Source organism: Lichenostomus cassidix, chromosome 6 (genome assembly GCF_008360975.1).
Source record: "Lichenostomus cassidix isolate B80296 chromosome 6, HeHo_3.0, whole genome shotgun sequence".
Classification (NCBI taxonomy): domain Eukaryota; kingdom Metazoa; phylum Chordata; class Aves; order Passeriformes; family Meliphagidae; genus Lichenostomus; species Lichenostomus cassidix.
The window spans coordinates 15,905,936-15,925,668 of record NC_139487.1 but is presented as its reverse complement, the minus strand read 5'-3'; the positions used below and the strand labels follow the sequence as shown (position 1 = coordinate 15,925,668).

Genomic DNA, 19,733 nt, shown 5'->3' with positions numbered 1-19,733 from the left:
TTTGTCTTGTATTTTTAAAATTATTTTAGGTTACCTGTGGCCCATACCTGCTTCAACCAGCTTTGTCTCCCTCCTTATAAGAACAAGAAGGAACTGAAACAGAAGTTGATCATTGGAATTTCAAATGCAGAGGGGTTTGGATTAGAATAAGATTAAATACTCCAAGAACAGCATCTTTATGTAGCATTCACTCTCTTCTGATTGTGCCTTTAAGCTTTTCATTGTTATGTCTCTTGATACTGTGCCGGTTTTATGTCATTTCGATAATTTTTTTAATTAAATATGAAGTGTGTGTTTTTTCCTGAATGGCAATACATTTCCTGCTTGCTTTGTCACAGAAAGTAGATTTCTTTGTACAAAAAGCTCCTCTGTTTGATAAATGAAACCCAACTAAGACAATTCCCAAGATTTAGATTTTTCTTAATAGCACTTTATCATTAATCGTAATTCCTTTACATCAAGGTATCCCACTGGGAGATAATATACTGACTATTTCTCTATTACTTAATCCCAGTGGTATATTGTTTTCAATTAACATTAATAATAGAAAAAAATATAACATCAGCATGTAGCTATTTTCTTCACAAAGGCAAATGGGAATTTTAGTCTTTATAAAATGTATGTAGTTTTATTATTCTGGTTTTACTTCGCAGTGAAACCAGCTGTCTAAGAGGTATGTAAATAACTGCCTGTGAAGAAATAGGGTTTTGATAGTGCCATTTACTGCTAAAAAATATTTTTTATGAATAAGAGGTTTTAGATGCTGTATATTCAGCTTTTACACTTGACTGTACAAGAGTGTTAAAAGGTATTTTTTCAGCTTGAGGGGATCCAAGTTCAAGCTATAGGTATTAAGGAACTTGTATTTCCATTCTTTACAGCAAGCTAGCCAGATCTACTGTAGCATTATAGTAAACAAAACTAGATACTTAAAATAAATTCCACATCTGGTGAAATGCTTTAGGAAGAGAATTATAGCCACAATGCGTGGAAAACTGAAATAGTGTATCATGCTATCATTTTTTGCAGCAACTTTGTTGAAAGTCTTAAATAAGCTCTTACAAAAGTGAATACAATAACAGTTCAGAAGAATGTTGCAACTTTCATTAACTTGGAGACCAGCATTTAAAAACAATGTTTAGTGTTTTTCATTGCACAAACTACATGAAAAGAACTCTTGGTATGTCTGCTCTGGGTTAGTAAATTAGCAGCTGGGGAAGAAATGGTTCTAAAATATTGAAGTAATTGTACGTCTGGGTTTTATTCATTAAATGGAAAAAAATTATCAGCATGCAGTATAGTATTTTTAAATATGAATAGCTACTGTGTGTTCTGTAGATTTTTCTTTCAGCTGAATAAGGCCCAGATCATCTGAGACACTTTGGCATCTAATTTGTCAGCTTTCCCCATTGACTTCTGCTGGGGCATGGATGCATAAATATCTTGTAGTGTCTGTACTCAAATACTATAGTAGTCTTCTTTTCTCTCTCTGTACTATTTACATACAATCAACAGATTTACAAATGATAAACTCATCTGTCTAATTAATTCTTTCAAAGCTGTTGTGGATATTCTTCAATAGCTAAGTGTAAATTTTATTTTTTTCTTTCTCCTAGAAAAGTTACTGCTGATTTTATTGTTTTATTAAGGCAGAGATGAATATTAGGATATTTCAGAATATTTGGCACTGTAGTTATTGTGCTGTCCTTGAAACCAGTAATAAAATTTCCGTTCACTGTACCTGGAACTAAACGAGGTTAGCATGAAGAGTGTAAAAAGCAGTGCTGAAAAATTCTGCATTTTTACATTGTATCTCTCAAACGGAGATTTTAGAATAAATTTTAACTTGCAGGATTTCAGATGTTAAGAAATAAATTAAGCTTTCACTGTTGCACTGAATGAACTAGATAGCTGCAAACAATGTTAAATTTCTAACAGCTGAATATGGATGTAGGTAAGAAATCTGGAAACACCTCTCTCCTTTCCTTTCTCTGTGGAATTGGATTCGTGAAAGGTTGGCATATGAATATATAGCTATACAGTTTATCTGAAAACATGGCAAACTAGCCAAAATATTTTTTTAAGGCTTAAGCCCACTTTAATAACTATTTATCTATTATTGTTAAAATAAAAGCTTTATCTTTTCTCATTTTCACTGAATTGCACTTTGCCCTCTGTTTAGTTTTATTTATTGGAGCTTTTTTTGAGATAATGTGTAATATTACCTCAGAATTCTAAAAAGGCTATTGTATTTGCATCAGTTTTTAAATAAGATTGTCATTCAAAGACATTTTATATATTTCCTGATGTTAATAAATTAAATAGTAAATTTTGTATTTGTTAAATGAAAGCACTGCACTGTATTTATGAAATAAGACTCTGATAATTTTAAAACTTTTATTCAATGATGTTTTGTTGTTCTTTTGTCTTGCCCTGTAACCCAGCAAATCTTTTTTTATCTCCATAATTGTTTTGTACCGTACAAACAAAATCTGGTTTGTATAAAGTTGATCATTACTAAGTATCTATTTTTATGTATTAAAATTGTCCAGTCATTAAATCAAATATTTCAACTGATGACCTCACTTGTATAATTTCAGATTTCCAAAATCGGTTTATCTTTTGAAAATTTTTTCTCTTTTGAAAATTTTTCTTTACTGTAACATTTCTGCTAAAGCATTGCATAGCTCACTGAAAAGAAACTAAGTTTCAGCAACGAGACATAGACCAAGACTTTATAGTCATTATTACAGGTGTTCTGGTACATACCATGGTGTAATAATGGTGTAAAATAGCTTGGATCCTCATCATGGATCCAAAACCTGGGGTTGTTCCACGTGGAGAAGAGAAGGCTTCAGGGACATCTCATTGCAGCCTTCTGGTACCTTAAGGGGGCTTATGAAAAGGAGGGAGAGGGACTTTTTATATGGGTAGATAGTGACAGGACAAGGGGAAATGGTTTTAAACTGAACGAGGGCAGGACTAGAGGAGATGTTGGGAAGAAGTCCTTTATTCAGAAGATGGTGAAGCAGTGGAACACATTGTCCACAGAAGCTGTGGATGCCCCATCCCTGGAAGTGTTCAAAGCCAGGCTGGATGGAGCCCTGAGGAGCCTGATCTAGGGAATGACATCCGTGCCCATGGCAGAGGGGTTGGAACTACCTGATCTTTAGGGTCCCTCCAATCCAAACCTATGATTTTGTGATTCTAACTTAATTTTCTTTTTTTTTTTTTTTTTTACTGCCTCAGTTGCAAGATTAGTTGAAGGCGCAAGGAGAAACAAAGCCGCAAGCTGTTGGATGTTTTATATTTTGCTGCCTAATTTGGACATTAAAATCAGGAGGGACAGGTAACAAGAATATTGTGCTCTCTCATGCACACAGGTCCTGGTCTGTTACCTGACCAGAACCAAACTTCCTTCTTGTCTTCTTTGTACCACTCAAGTTACCTACAGATGGCAGCAAAGATGAAGATTGAAACAATTTAATTAGAGGTCAGACTTTCCTTTAACTAACAGTAGATACTGTAAGTGCACATAATGAAGAAAAAAGTTGTATCTTACAAATGTATATCACAAATCCCTTTGGATTTGCAAAGTCAGCAAATATAAATTGGCTTTTAGCAAACAATATGGAGAAAGGAGAAGCAGCTTTCTTGATCTAGTGCTGGGTTTTGAAAGTTTGTTCTCTTTCCTTGAAGAGTTTCCTAATGTGTTTTTGGGACCAATGAAAAGCTCTACTTAACCTCAAAAAGAGGAGATTGATTATTACTGCTCTCTGACCAGTCAATAGCCTCAAGACTGATACTTGTAAAGAGGTTAGAAAGCCTAGCTTGCCTTCTCCTGTTTCACCTGGTGATCAGATGGCTGGTGCTGGGGCTTAAAATTGAAATTCTGTATTTCCTTTTGGTGTTTTGGGCAAAAGTGATGAGATTCCTTAGTTGGTGCTGGTACTGGTTGACTTGCTCCACAAGCAAATTCTATACCCATTGTTATTCTTCATAGCTATGGTATTTAATATTCTTGAAAAAAATTAAAATATCTGAAAGGTCCCTCAAAGCCTCTGTTTTCATGTCCTGGCTGTCAGACAATCATGTGTTTTTTCCTTCTAGAGCACCTAGTTATCTTCCAATAAATTTGTTCATTTGGGTCAAGTAATTTTTCATTCAATTTTTTTTTCTTCAGGGTGTGTACAGGTGTATGTGTTGCTGAAGTTCCTTGCACATTTCAGTATTCAGAGTATAAGAAAATAATAATAGCCTGGTCTGCCACAGCTGTTTCACTTGTGTTAGAAATGTTCTAATTAATAGTGAGGTAGGTTTTGTTGTTAAATTAATGAGCAAAAGTGGGCCCCCAGTGATCTGCAACTTTCAAATTGTTAATTAAATTCTTACTGAATTCTTTAAACCCCAATGGTTTTATTTAAAATACAACAGGTCAAGGAAGATGGAGAGATTTTTTCTGATGATCTGGTGAAGTAGTTGCTCATTAGGCTCTGGAAGGGTGAGAGAAGTTCACATAAGTTGGGCAAAATAAGTTCAGTTGTGGACTCTTCTGCAGTACTAGAGTTGAGTGTAATACCTATATGCATAGTAATAGGATATATCAGTGAGTATCTTGTGTGTTTTATGTTCTACTCCAGCAAACTTCATTTACCATTTTTCTTTTTGGCATCAATTTAATGATTTGGTACTTGTAGTGAGTGAGGAATAGACTTTTACTTTTTGATGCAGTGTTTTCTTCCCATGAGAGTTGTCCTAGATTCTGTAGATATATGATGTTCAGGTTTAATTTAGGGGCTTCTTGTTTATTTGCTGCTTTAACTTTATAGCACAATTTCTTATTAACCTGGAGAGATGCATCTGTTCCCACAGAGTGGTTAGTTATCTTTACACCAGGATCTCTGGCTGCTGCCATACTATGGATAATAACATTCCAGCCTCCACTGGCATTACCAGCACAGAACCATTTGTAACTGTGTATATTTAATTCAAACCATCTTATCAATAGGTGAGTTTACTCAATTCAGTCTCCACTCTAGCAGAGACCTAGAACATTAATTTCTTTTGCTGTTTGTTTTGTGTCAGTAGCAATACTGTGGAAGTCAAGAACTGTGCTTTGTCCTCTGGAAAATCAATCCAGCTGGGTATAAGTAGCTAAAGCACTAAGTCATTTTTGAAAACCATGTGGTTTAAACTCAAACATGTAGGTCTTGGTTTTGTTTGTCTTCTGGTGAATTTATGCAACCTCATGCTCCTGGTTTCCAAAGACTGTGGTGGCAGCATATGTAATGTTTGGGGGTTTTAATAGTTGGCCTTGATTTTGTCATCTTGCTCATCTATTTTAAAGAGGGATCTTTCCCCAAATCTTTCTGGATTCCAAGATGTATCCTGCTCAGATTTTGAAACACCATGACAAGACATGTTTTGTGATATTAAATACATAATATTAATTCTTAAACAATAATAATGGAAAAGGTAATCCATCATAACAGATAAATGTGGCCTGTGTAAAATAGAGAGGAGCACAATAGCACAAGAGAAAAAATGTACTTTCTTTCAGAGCATTTTGATGAAATTGTTTTTTAGTTGGAGAAAGATAATTTTATTTCCTTAGCAGATGAGGTTTAATTTTTCTAGTGTACAATATCTTAGTGAGTTTAAGAACTGAAATTATTTTCTTTAATTCAATAACCATGTTAGATAAAGCTAAAATTTGATTAAAGTGTTATATTTTCCTACATGCACCACTGTATAGTGCTTATTGCATTGTCTAATTGTACTGATATCAATAAAGTGTTCTTCATCACTTTTCTTTTGAAATTCTAACTTTTCTGGCAGTTTTGACCATGAAAGAAAAGCACTGAAAGCAGCTGGTATTCATTCAAACTGAATGTTTTAAAATAATAACAGATATTTGTTCCTGTTGCATATAAACAAGATTGTTGAATTTTGCTTTGTGTGGTTTTGCTTTAGGATTCAGCATCTATTCAATATCATATTACTGCACATTGGTTGAAAAGCATTAAACTGTTACGTCAAATGGCACATTCTGGAAGGTGAAAACTTTATTCCAGTAGCCTTTACTACTGGAAGTTACTGCAAATATGTGGAAAGGATTTTGAGTTAATAATTGTTTACATTGCTTTGTTAGTTGCCAGATAGGGGCTGAAATCTCAAGGGGTATTACAACCAAGCAGTGTTTGAATTACTAGGGGTATGTTTGCTTTCATGCTATTGATCATCTCCTAGCCCATGCTGGCCCAGTTTCTGCTGGTGATGGGTTTCACATCCTTACAGGGGATGTTTTAATGTATTTCTTACACTGAGAGTTAAATACCCATTACTTCTTGATTTCAAAAAGGGAAGTCAGTTTCTTCAACAGTCTATAATGTTGGCCAAGAAGTCTCAGGTGCAAAACTAAAATCTCAATAAATTTAGTTTAGATGACTGTTTTATTTTCCTATATGTGATTTTGAAAGTTAAACATCATCCTATAAACAAAGCTGTTGAGGCAACATCAACAGCTGTGTCTTCTGTTACTCATTCCCTGGCCCTTTGTGTAGTCTGCTGTAGGCAAATAACCAAAACATGTGTTAGGAGTAAGTTTTTATGTGAAAGTGATAGTGTTGGAATTTGTTTATCTCTTTGCTTCTCATCCACATGTGGTAGCTGCAGTTGTGTGTGGAGTTCATTTGTAACTGTTTGCAGTGGGTGCACTGCAGCTGGGAATCGGAAGGTGTAATTACTTGAATCATTTTTCACATCATTGTTCAAAAGAAAAATTACCTTTCTGAGATTCTCTTCCCTGTCTTCAGGGCACCTTTATGGATCAAGGCTTTTGTATTTTATGGTGCAAAGGTATTCTCAGTTTATCTTTTGCCCTTGAATTTCTTCTCAGTTTATTTGTTGCTGGCTTTATTAGTAGGGCTTATTAATGATATATGACATAAGCATGGCTGCTATGCTTAATCATACATTCAGTTAGCATTTTCTACTTGTAGGTGTACTGGGAAGATGAAATTGCTGCTTTCATGCAGCACAACCAATCCTTGATTAATTTCTCCTGTCATTACTTATAGCAACAATCTGCATTCCTTGTATATTTCTGCTGCCTTTCACCATTTTAAAGATCTACTGTCATTCATAATACAGCAGAATTGTAGAATGATAAAGAAATAGAAGCTTTCACTTTGAATTTCCCTAGATTAGAAAATAACCCCTTTGGCTAGTTGTGGCATTTTATTCTAGGGTTTTTGGGTTTTTTTTTCTTCACTAGATACCAGGTTTTATTCTGTATTTTCTCAAGACACAGGGTAACTTAGGAGTAACTGAATTGTCACTTACAGTGATGAATTATTTGGCTATCTCTCTTGTCAGTCCTTATCTTAGCTACATGCAATGTCAATCCTTTTTTTGCAGCACGTTTTGATAAATCAAAGTGATTCTAATATTGGGGAAGAATACATAGATAAAGTTGCTGCAAAAGGATAATGACTTCTGTCTCTAGGGTGCAACTTGTAAATGTGTCTCTGCCTCCTAAAAAAAAAAAAGAGAGGCTAATTAAAAACAATGGTTCAAGGTTGTGGCAATGGGAAGTGGAGAGAATTGCAGTGCTGCTTCTCTCATTTTTGAGGAGCTACACAGAGGCTACATATTGAAGATAACCCGGGACAAAAATCCCTGAGGGATAACAGTGCAAACTTTAGATCAGTCCTTGTAACTCAGTCTGCTCTTCCTTTTTGTTGCCACGAGCTTATTATTTGAATTACCTTGGGGATGTTTGCTTTTTTCCCTACTGATCTTATCATAGCCCATGCTTACCTAATTTCTATTAGTGATGAGTTTCACATGTTCTGATTGTCAGAATTTGGATTTACATTGAGCAATCGAGCCCCAGTTAGGAGATGAGAGAAAAGCCAAGGTTTGCCTTGGACCATATGAAATCCTGACCTTTTCAATATGTAGAAAGATGAAGAGTTAACAGTATCCATCTCAAGTCTTTAGAGGGACCTATTTTTAAGCCAGCCTGATCCATGCTGGTGGCAGATCTTGTTTGCTGAGCCAGCACAGAGGCTGCAGCAGGGCTTGGCAGTGCAGCAAGCCAGCTGCAGCCCTCCCCTTCAGCTCTGAATGCTTCCCAGTTTTTCAGTTTGAAGCCATTACCACTTGTTTGCGTCAGTCAGTGAAGGCTAGATCCCAGCTGAAGCTCCCTGGGTGTCTTGGCTCTGTATTCTGTTCATGATATCTCAGTTTTTTTCAAACAGGTTTTGCTAGAAATCAATAAGCACACGGGAGCAAATATAGTTGAAATGTGGGCTTGTTACCAAATTGATTGGATCAGTAGGTCAAACACTAATCATTTATCTTGAAGAAAATAATTATGAAGAAAAGAAAAAACACAATCTCTCTGCCTTTATTAGGTTTCCATTGCTAATGCTTTGTAGAATGTGGCCGTAGAGCTGTCCTACAAACATCATAAATGAACCCTGATGCACTAAATTTCTGCCATTAGCATTCTTCCCTCATCAAGTGCATGTAGGTATCTCTGTGATTGCTTCACTTGTTTGAACCCCAGTGTCTTTTCAGCTCAATGGTCAAAGCAGAAAACCAAGAAGCAGGAGATGCTTGTGTTTTGGATGGATCAGGTACTACTACCAAGTTGTCAGCCAGGTGGTTGGTGTTTTTTCTTGAGTTTTTTTTTAATCAAGGCAGTTTTGGAAATGTACAACATTGATATAATTGCTTCATTTGTTTCAATTATTGCAGATTAAGAGGTAAAACATCTGCACCAAACACTATCTTAGAGCTTTTTATTGGTAATAACAAAGATATATAAAAAGAATATAAACAAGATATTAAAAGAATGTGGAAATTTATTGTTAAGATCAGAGCTTCATCACAATTATTGAATATTACTAGTCCAAAGCAGTTAAATAGTCTCATATTATCTTAACATAGGCATATGTCCATTATAACTTGTAAAACCGGGTACCAGCCTTGCCCATCTCCCTCACTATTTTAGCATAGGCCGAATGTGAAGAGAGAATCACAGAAAATACTGAACCACACATTGGCAACTTGCATATAAAGAAAAAAGATTTTTCATTTTTGTGTTCTAAAGGGCAGGGGTTTTGGATTTGTTTTGTTTCAGTGGTTTTACTGGTGGGGTTTCCAGACTGCCCATAAGCAGAGCACAGGCTGGCTATGACTGAAGGAAATTAAAAACCGAGGTAACTCTAGGGCAATGTTCTACTTTTTAACTACTCCTGACCTTCTGTGTTACATCTAGCCAGTACTGTAAGTACACTTTTAACCCGTGACTTACTTTTGTAGCAAAGGTATCTGATTTTTGCAGTAAGATAAGTACAGATATTTGTACAATATACATCAGAAATTAAATTTTATAAATAGAGCATCCATACAATGCAGCTATAGGCTTTTGCATACTTGCAGCTATCAAACCTTTAGTAATTGCCCCTTGTGCCTTGAGACCATACCAGACCATTTTGTTTGATCCAGAATTGCTGATAAAATTTAATGGCTAATTTCAGCTGATTAGTTTTGTGGGGAGAAATATTTGATTTACAAAGTGAGGAAGGTGTCATGCTTTTCCATCTGTCCTATTCAACACCCAGGTGATCAGAACATTTACCAGTGAGGGGGACAATTGGCATTCTAGCCTTCTGAGGGCAGCATTTGAAGTTTTGTTGTCCATAACCCTTGAGTTCCTAAATCTGATTTGCATCAGGCAGAGGGAGGCTCCGTCCTCTTCTCCTCCAGGTGAGCACACTGAGTCACTCAGAGAGGAGAGAGTTCTCTCACCATCATGAGTGCTGCATGAGCTTTTAACTTCTGTTGTTGCTCTTGTCTAACATCTCCAAGTGGAATAAAACCTTCATTTCAGCTTCAGTGGGAAACATGGCCTTCTGCTTACTCACCCCAGGAAAATCAAATAGCTCTCACTGCAATTTATTTTGATTTATCTTGGGACCCCACCTGGAGTACTTTGTCCAGGTCTGAGGCTCCAAACAGAAGAAGGACTTTGTTGGAGCGAGTCCAGAGCCAGGCCATCAAGTTGATCTCAAGTCTGGAGAATCTCTCCTATGAAGAGAGAGTCGTGGCTGTTCAGCCTGGAGAAGTCTCCACAAAGACTTCCCATCACCTTCCAGTACCCAAAGGGCCTGCAAGGGAGCTGGAGAGGGATCTTTGACTAGGATATGAAGTGATAGGACAAGAGGAAACAGCCTTAAGCTGAAGGAGGGGAGGTTAAATTAGATATTGGTGAGAAATTCTTTACTCTGAAGGTGGTGAGGCACTGAAACAGGATGCCTGGAGAGGTTGTGGACTCCCAGTCCCTGGATATGTCCAAGACTGGGCTAAATGGGGCTATGGATAACCTGGTCTAGTGGAAGGTGTCCCTGCCCATGGCAGGGGGGCTGGAATTAGAGGATTTTTTAAGGTGATTTTCAACACAAGCCCTTCTATGATTGCATTACTTGATAGCAATCTTTGTTTTCTGTAAATCTTACAGTTTGGTAGCTAAACCAAAATATTAATCATGCTCAGGAGTCATGCCTGAAACCCTCCTTCCTACTGACAAGGCAGGTGTGAATCACGGACAAAAGAGGGTGAGAGTGGGAAAGCATTCTGGGAAGTGTGGCAAGTCCAGCAACTAAATTACCATTCTTCTTCACGTCTCAGTGTGCAATTTTCCTCAGCAATGTGCAAAAACAATGAGCCAGAAATACCTCCTTAGCTGAAAATACAGAGAATACTGTGAGAGCCATCATGGAAAATTGTCCAGTTATTACAGAGCACTAACTTCTTTTTTTATTATCGATCTCTGAAAATTACATGTTTTATCCTAATATCAGTGCTGCGTTCTTTGGGCTGCATTTAGCCTTCAAACATTCATAAACCTTTGAACAAGGTCTGGCCTGGACTCTGAAGCACTGAAAGGATTCTATTCTCTGTATTAGCTGCCTCCTCTCTGGGGAGCACTGGTGTTGGGTGAAGCTTTGAGCTCAATGGCCACTAAGTGGAGCAGGCAGGGAATCTCTGGGTTCCCACACTCACTTCCCTTCACATCAGGTGTGGGGGTTATCTCCTCATGCCAGTTTATTTGCATGTGTGTATTTTCTTGTGTGAGAGAAAGAGACCTTAGCACCGATTCTTACTGTTACTTTTAATACTCCAGTCCACATCCCACACTGGATAGTAATTCTGTGTGAACAAGTGAGATTTAAGGCATCCTTAAGTTTCCACTTCTGTAATGTATGGAGAGATTTGTAAATATAATTTTTTAGTGGGCATTTGCAGGATCCATACCAACCAGTGAAAACTTATGAATGCTTTCTAGGCCATTTTGTCTGCAAAACTCTCTACTGGATTGCAGATAATTGAAGAAATAAGTTTAATTGTTTTTTGCAGATTTTGTTAGTAGAAAAACCTTTGTATTTCAAGTGCTGGAGAAGAGCATGCCTATGGCACTTTGAAACTATTTTCATCACTGAAGAATAGACTATTTTGCACAAAAGCATGTTTAGGTTTGAACCCAACCTGGATTTAATGACTTTTGCTTCTCTGTTCTACTCATTAGCTGGGTTTTGTTCCTAAAAGTAAATTAAATATAGAAAGTTTTGAAAAATGCTGTACTGAAAAATATGCATTTGGAACTTCAATGAGACTGTGAATTTTTAATATGCTGAATAATTCTAAGCTGGAAATAATCTGTTTTGAATATAAAGCTTCAAGCAGTTTTGCAGAGTTAGGTGTTGAGAATGCTGTGTCATTTCCGTTATGGAGCATATCCTGCTAAAATACTTATTCAGGCCCATGAAAATGCTCACTGATTTCAGAAGGCTTTGGATGAATCCCATTCTTGCCAACTTGTAAAAATGCTGTCAAATACAGAACTCAGGTTTTGACTGTAGAAATTTCGGTTTGACAACTTGATTGGCAAAGACTTTAATACAACTATTTATATACTCAGTGATTTACAAAACATGTTCCCCAAACTTAACAACTTCATCGTTTTTCCTTATTTATGAAAATCATAACTTTGTGCATAGAATCGCAACCTGTACAGTGAAAAAGCATATCTGAATATTTTAAAACAATTTTTCCCCTTTATCAAACTTGGATGTTTTGTGAATGTTTGTATACAAAGCACAGAGCACACCAAAACCACATGAAGTTATTATCCCCTCTCTATATTCCTAAATTGCCTTATTATTAAATTACTTCTTGTAATACCCTTGAAACACAAATACTTTGTTTTAATTGAGGAGGTGTTTGTTTTCAGGTAAATAGCGTTCCTGTAGGTTTTCCCCCCTGCCTTGAAGAACTATTGCTCCAAATATTATGCATATTTTTCAAGGAACTTCTCATTTTTAATAACTGACTTTTCTCAAGACAAGGAAAATAGATTGAAATGGTCCTATAACTCTCCAGTCCAAGGGAGGGACTGTAATCAGCTGCAGGAACACTGTGCTTCTGAATATGCTGTGGAGGAAAAAGAAAAACAGCATGAGTACTTTGTGGTCTGTTTCCCATGGGTATTTATGCAGCATATATTTAAACATTTTTTACATGCATCCTATTCAGTTAAGAATTAATAGTACCATAAATTAGCTGTTCCAGTTCTGTGTTTGGGCTTAACTGTGCCTACTCACATTGCAATATAACTCCCCTGGCTCCAGATGAAATTGTGTCTGAGGTGAGTTTGATCATTCTCTTACAGGACTCTGCTGTGCAGTTGCCCTGAGGATGAGGCTGCTGCAGGAGGTGCAGACACTGATCTGCAGGCAGTGCCTTCCTTGCAAACAGTCTCTTCCAAAACTGTTGGCCACTTTTGAATGTTTAGTTTGGAATGATGTGGCTGAATGAAGAAAGTAAATCATTGTCCAGAATGTTTACCCTTGGCAGTTTCTGCAGGTATGTGTTTGTATTGGTGTCTCAACAGGGGCTTGTATAACTCATCACCTTTGACTTCAACAAAATCCTATTTTGGAAATACTTCCAAGACAGCAACGAAAAAGACTACTGTTTCCAGTCTAACTGGGTTTTTTATTTATTCTGAAATAGTTGGGGTTTTGTCCACTAATCACTTGATCTATTGCTCTTTTTTCCTGTCTGTTTCAATAGGAGATGAGGTGTTTACCAGTTATCCCCTAAATTTGTTGAAGAACTTTGACTCTGTCCAAGGCAAGAAATGCTGTTGATAGGTTGGCATGGAGTTCCTGTGGAGAGCTTGCTCAAGTCATGTATATTGTCAGCACCAAAAGCTGTGATTCAGAGCATTAGCAGAAAAACATCTCTCCAAACAAGCGGAGCCATCCTCCATCCAGTGCAAGTTCACACTAGGCAAAAATCTGCCCCCAAAGGCTTTATCTCCATATAAATCCTCACTTTAATGTGGTGGAGTGTTTGCTCAAAAGTGTTGACAGTTTAGGATATTTAAAAAAAAAATCTGCTCTTAAAAAGCCCTGAAAGTATTTCATCTACAGAAACATACCCAGTCTTGCACTAGAAATTTTTTAACCATTGTTTAATGTTTTCTTTATCTAATTTTAATTCACCACCTAATTACCTCTACCTTTTAAATATAATCATGCATTCTTGAAGCACAGTAGGTCTTCCATTTAATTCTGGGGTTTGTGCATTATGGACACCAGGCTACTTATAGTAGAGTAGCCTGGTGTCTGGCACTCACTCTAAAGCTGGGTTTATGGGCTCTTGCCCTGCCAGTGGTCTGGTTCATCAGCAGGAGCTTTTTCCTGGCAGAGGGCTGTGCCTTGAGTCCCAGTCCCACAGTTTCATAAAACTATTCAATTAGAACAGTAATTTAATTTACCTTTATTTAATTTAACTTTGTTAAAGTTGAACTCTCTCTCATTCAAGTGTGAAATTGCCAATTTTGAGAAAGAGATAACTTCCCTTATTTGTGCTTTTTCAAGTCTTCTGGTAACAATCCACAGGGGAGGGGACTGACGCGACCCACCATGGCTGCTTTGGATGGAGCCAAAGCCTGTTTGTGAGCTGGACTGGATTTGAAGGAGCAACCTCTTGTGCCAAGGCTATCAGCCTGCCCTCTCAGAAACAAGGCTCTGGGAGTGGTGTGTTAGCCTGACTTGGCAATCACAGGCATGCTTCAGGCAAGCAAAAGTGCCATTTCAGACTATTCTTGAGGCACCTTTCCAATAGTCTTACTGTCATGTCTCATTGCAGACACTTCTTTTAAAGCTTAGCACAGCAGCTTGCAAAGAGATTGGGAATGATGTGGAAAAAAAACCCAGAGTTTATGTTCTTTTTACCTAAAATTTCTGACTTTGTGAATTTAGGTTTGCATTAGCCCTTGTCAGTGACAGCAACTGCCTCTGAGCTTCCATGAGCAAAGTGCATTTGACTGAGTCCACTCCCCAGGGCTCACACACTTCTTTCTGCTGTAGTCAGATTTCTGAGAATGAACAGACAAATGAAAATGGCAACAAGGTGAAGTACCCTTTTCTTCCCCTGTGCATTCCCAAGTCCTGTGTTGTTACCAGTTCAGTAAGACAATGAGTGATCACAGGGTCCAGAAGATTACAAAAGCCAACTCATCTGTCAGGTGCCGGAGGAAATAAATAAAGAGAAAAACAAAAACAAAAAAATCCCAAGTACCAGATGGAAATGGTTCATCTGCCATGTGAGCCACAGTGTATGGAAGGAGCCTGCTCACCTCTCTGGTAGTAGTTTTACTGCTGAGGACAGAGCATCAGCATCTTGAACAGCCAGTGGCAAAGGGAAGCATCTCCTGCAAATTGTCAGGTCATGGATATAGCAATAACTGTGCAAGGATTTCAGTAGCAAGGCCTGTCCTGTTTCCCTAAGGCTGGTCATCTTGCTAAATCTGATCTGAAAACTATGTATCTGTCAGTAAATTATTCTTTCCTAAGCCCTTTTCCAACCTCCACAAACTTTCTGCCAAAACCAGATGGGGATTTAAGGACTGTTCTGCTTTTTCAAGCTTGCCTCAGTATTGGTATTATAAAAATCAAATAGGAAAGTAATGAAAGTGCATCTTCTTGGCAAGGTACATCTCTGGGGAATAGTCAGCTAATGTCGAGATTAAATTCAAAGCTGATACATGCATGATAAGTCTGGATAATACAATTTGCCAAATTATATCATATTTTAAACTCAGACTCTGATGCATTTAGTGTGTCTGGCTTCTCTGGGAGATGAGTCTCTTGTGAACCACTGAGGTGACAAAGTCCTTCTTTCTAGCAGCTAGGCTCTCTCTGTGGTTATGTCAACCTAGCAGGCTATTAAATTCCCACCTAGGAATAGTAGGCTGTTACATCCCCTGGTACATTGGGACTGACAATTGGTTACTAATGTCTCTAATACTTCTATTACAGCTGGCATTCTGTGAACAAAGATACAAATCTAGCTCTGAATCTAACTCATTTCCTGCTATGAGGCATAAATATGTTTGTGGGAACTTAGATGGCAATGTGCATTCCCATTACAGGTGTGTTTAATAGGCAACCATCTAAAAATACAAAAGTAATTATCTTTCCTGTCTCGCAGTACTTCACTGAAGTGCATTTGCAAGGTAACGAAAGAATGTTTCATAAAACTGTTCATTTAGAACAATAATAATGAATGTTAAAGGTGAACTCTCATTCAAATATTAAATTGGTGATTTGCAGAAGAAATAATTTCTCTGGAAATCTTTATGTGAGGTCCAAATGATAATATATTGCTTTATAAGTGGACTTTTCAGGCTTGCTGAAGGAATACAGGTCTAGATGAAAAGAACAAGTAGTAATTCTTGACAACATTCTGTAGATTTCTCATTATAATTTTTGTGGGGCTCTTTCTATAAAATTCAGGCTTTTTTTTTTGTATTCTGTGAGATTTTTCCATGAAGTAATTACAGTTTTTAGGTTTCTTTTGATTTTTTTTTTTCCTGTTCCTTTTTTCTTCTCACAGATGGTCATACACCTTGTAGAGCAAGTGCAAGTGAGTTGATGGAAAATAAAGGGGTTTTGTGATGAAGGAATTAGCCTGAAGCTCCAGAGATCTGGAAAGAGCTTTTGTGCAGAGCACCTGGCTCTGAATGAGGGCTTTTGTGTGATGCAGAGCAGGCAGCAGCTGGTACCCAGATTCAGCCCTGCGGGGCATGGGGAGCAGACAAGACATATTGGATACACACAGTCTGGCTCTGGGCAGAGCTTGGTGGCTCTGCACTCTCCCTCCCTGCCAGCCAGGAGGTGCAGGAGCAGTCCTGGTCAAGCCTGGAGACACCAAGATGTTCCTGGTGTGACCACAGCTGATGCTCACCCAGGTTTGGGCAGCCTCAGCAGCATCCCACAGATCTGCCCAGCTCCTGTTTGTCTGGTGAGCTGACCCACAGCTCCTGGGGCAGGTGTCACCTCCCCCACCCACAGCACCCACCCACCTTCAGTAGAACATGGGGGTCCCTCTGGCTCTGTCCCTTTCCTGGGAATTCATCCCAACCACAGCAATATTCCATTCACTCTCCATAGCTTTTTCCAAGGCTCCAGTGGTGCTCTTCCCATCTCATTGCAGCTCCCCGACAGCTCCTCCAGATAACACCTGCGTAAATGGAGGCAGCCACAGACTTCTCTCTGGTAAAGTAAAAATGATTATTTTGCTTTTGGGTTTAGTGTAGCCAACTCATTCCCTGAGCTGCATAGTTTGCGTGTGATGTGACTTTTGCAAACATTGGTGTGCTTTGTTACTGCTCTGGTTTGAAAACAAACAGCCTTTGCCTGGAAATTATGGGGTGTTGTCAATTTTCTCAAATGAGGCTGAACGATATTGGTAATTATTGACCCTGCGGTACATCAGATAATCTCCCTAGGCTTTGGTTTTTCCATATGAAAAATGAGAGCAATGCAGGGTTTTATAAAAGCTCCTGATACTGAAGCACAGCAGTTAGCAGCTGCCTTGTTGCTTGCTGACTGCTCAGGTAACCTCAGCAGAACCAACCTTCCCCAAAACCATTGCCTCTGGATGGAGATTATCATTTAAGAATATCTATGTATCTGAAAGGAATAATAACACACTGAGTAGAATGAAGATAATGCTGAACCTAGAATGAACATAGCTGAGATTTCAGCTGGGATGAGAGTGCCTTGGTGCCAGAATAAACACGCTCTGGTTTTACTTTGGCCTTCCTTTGGAAGAACTAGCTGCACACACATAGCTGCCAGCTTCTGTTGGCTGAGTTGACACACTTCTTGCAAACACAGATTCAACTCAGCCAGTGATTACAACAGACTTTCTTTGCCTTTATATGGTTGTTTCATGTTTCTCTGCATCTAGTTCAGCCTACTCCCAATTATGTCGTCACAGCCTAAGAAAAAAATTTGTTTTTCTGGGCATCCTTTGCGATTTCTTGAAATAGTGTGGCACTGATGCTTTTATGCTTAAGGGGTGCTAAACCCACAGCTTCTAGTCAGTTGGTGAAAGCTGATAGCATCAATAAAGAATGATGCTGATAAGTATTAGAGGAGCCCACTTTCCTTCACAAGAATTATGTTGTTCTTGATCACTTTCCCCCAAGAGTGATCCATAATCAGCTTCTGAAAAAGTGCTCTTAAATGTTAGACTTCATTTATGCATGGAATAATTATGTACTGAAATGTTCACTATATTTAAGCAGAAGGGTGTTCTCACATTTCCAAAGAAAGTTTTCCCCAGGACAAGTCTCCAGGACTATTAGCATTGCCATAGTTTGTTGAGGGGGTGTTAGAGCATGGGTTGGACTCTGATCTTGGAGGCCTCTTCCAACCCTGTGATTCTGTGGTTCTGTGATTGCATTGGCAGAATAAGTCTGGATGCTGGGATACACATCTCTGTGCTAATGACTTGTACTTTGTACAGTAAGAAAGTTCAGCCTATGTCTCTATATATGATGGTTGGTTTTTGCTACAAACTATTATTATCTCAGGACTGTTCTGTTTCTTCATGGGACACTTTGCAGAGGGCGAATAGGATGATATCCTGAGTCTATGAAGGACAGCACAAACTTACAGCCAGCCTCAACTTCTGTTATTCCCAGGTTAAAGCAAGGTGCTGGGGTGCCAGAGTTTGCTCTTCTTCCTTTCTACCAAGTTGCCTTTTGTCTGCCACCACTTCCTTACCACAACAGCCCCTCCTGCTCTTCAACCACTGGTGAGGTGCAGTCAGGTCTGCACTGTTTTACATCCCACTTGCTGTGGCCCCCGAGCTGCTGCTAGGAACATTGACACCATGAAATTCCCTCTTTGAAATTCCCTAAGGAGGGTTTAACAGAACCAGAAAACAATGCTGGCAAAGGCAGCAAAGGGCAAGCAGGAACAAAATGCTGAAGCTGCTTCAAAAGTAAAAGGCTGTGGCCAGGAAAGAGTTCAGTTCTTGGGGGCCATACCCACTTAGCCAGGAGCTCACCTGGACTTTCTGCATTGACAACTTGCCCCAGATTTCTATGCTTTCCATACCCTTGGTGATGAGGGGAAAGCAAGAGACATTGTGAACCAGAAGCAATGCACAAGCAGGTTGGCTCAGCCCCAGATCAGAGGGGGGCTGCTGAAAGTGAAGGCATTTTGATAACAAAGGTATGGCATAGGTACTCTCAGCTGGCTTTTCTTTGCATGAAATGGCTGAGCATTTGCCTTAGCTGTCTTCTCCTTTCTTTCAGCAATATACATTTACATCACAATAAATATACTAAACCATTTGTTTAGATAACATAAACCTTAGCAATGTTTTATCTTTTCAACACATTCAATTATTCCCAGTCAGAGCTACATTAATCCACTGCTGGAATTGTGGATTACACAGAATGAGGATTTTGGCCACTGAAAGCAAAACACTTCATACAATTTTCTTATTCCTAACCCTTCAGGAAGAAAATAGTAAGGCACTTGCTTTCAGAAGGTGAACACTTAACCAGGAGCACTTACAGCTCAAATCAAATCCAAAGTCAGCAGAGAGATTCTGGCTGAAGCCCTTCAAAATTCGGGGCTGCATGGAAGAGCAGTTTCACTCCTAGTGTCTGTGGTTTGTGTTTGTGGTGGTCTGGATCCTCTCTGTGTCTGAGTTTTTATCACAGCTTTGCAGCTCTGGGATATAAATATTCATTGAAACGTAATTGAAAAATTACTATTTAGTGTAAATACCCAGGGTTGTCATTGGTTCCAGTGCTGGTGGATGAGACCTGTGTGTTTGTATCACATGAATGGGATTGTCTGTCCATATTTTCCTATACTTGCTATGAATGTTTTAAGCAACATACAAATATCTTTCCTAAACAAAATCTGTTACCTTTTTTTTACTGTTGTTAAATTGAAAAAACTGAACAGATTCTTAGGGGACTGAAATGACAATAGGGCTGCCTGTCAGATAATGAGTCCCAAGGCATTTCCATATTTAATAGCTAGTAGGTATGAAAATAGAGTGAAAGCTACTTTCATTTAATTTTTTGGTAATATTGCTTTTAAAGAAGTTTAAAAACTTGCTTAGAGACCAGTTGAAAAGTTTGCTTGGGGAGGCAGGAGAGGAAGGGAAGGCCTCCAGTTCATGACATGGTTTTAGTTCAATAAACTGCAGAGTATTTACATTTTTGTTTGCTAAATGCAGAAACAGCCTATCTCTTTTAGCTAGGAGTAGAATCCAGGAAAGAGTGTTGAAATACAAAAAGCATAGAGGCAAGAAATGGCTTATTGTTCTGCAGCAGA

General features: G+C 38.4%; 1 protein-coding gene and 1 long non-coding RNA gene across 2 annotated transcripts in view; one reads left to right on the top strand and one right to left on the bottom strand.

The window, feature by feature from the left end:
- The window catches only part of HECTD2 (HECT domain E3 ubiquitin protein ligase 2), a 33,758-nt gene extending 31,181 nt beyond the window's left edge, over positions 1–2,577 (top strand). The window contains exon 21 of the mRNA XM_085065253.1: positions 30–2,577. Within this exon, the coding sequence (XP_084921379.1) occupies positions 30–150 (121 nt within the window). The 3' untranslated portion in view covers positions 151–2,577. The remainder of the gene's footprint in view (positions 1–29) is intronic.
- Positions 2,578–11,951: 9,374 nt separating this feature from the next.
- On the bottom strand, positions 11,952–15,398 carry LOC146435329 (uncharacterized). The gene is made up of 2 exons (XR_014853200.1): positions 12,675–15,398; positions 11,952–12,504 (listed from the first exon to the last, which is right to left on the bottom strand). It is a non-coding gene; the product is annotated as an uncharacterized LOC146435329 (long non-coding RNA).
- Positions 15,399–19,733: the final 4,335 nt, after the last annotated feature.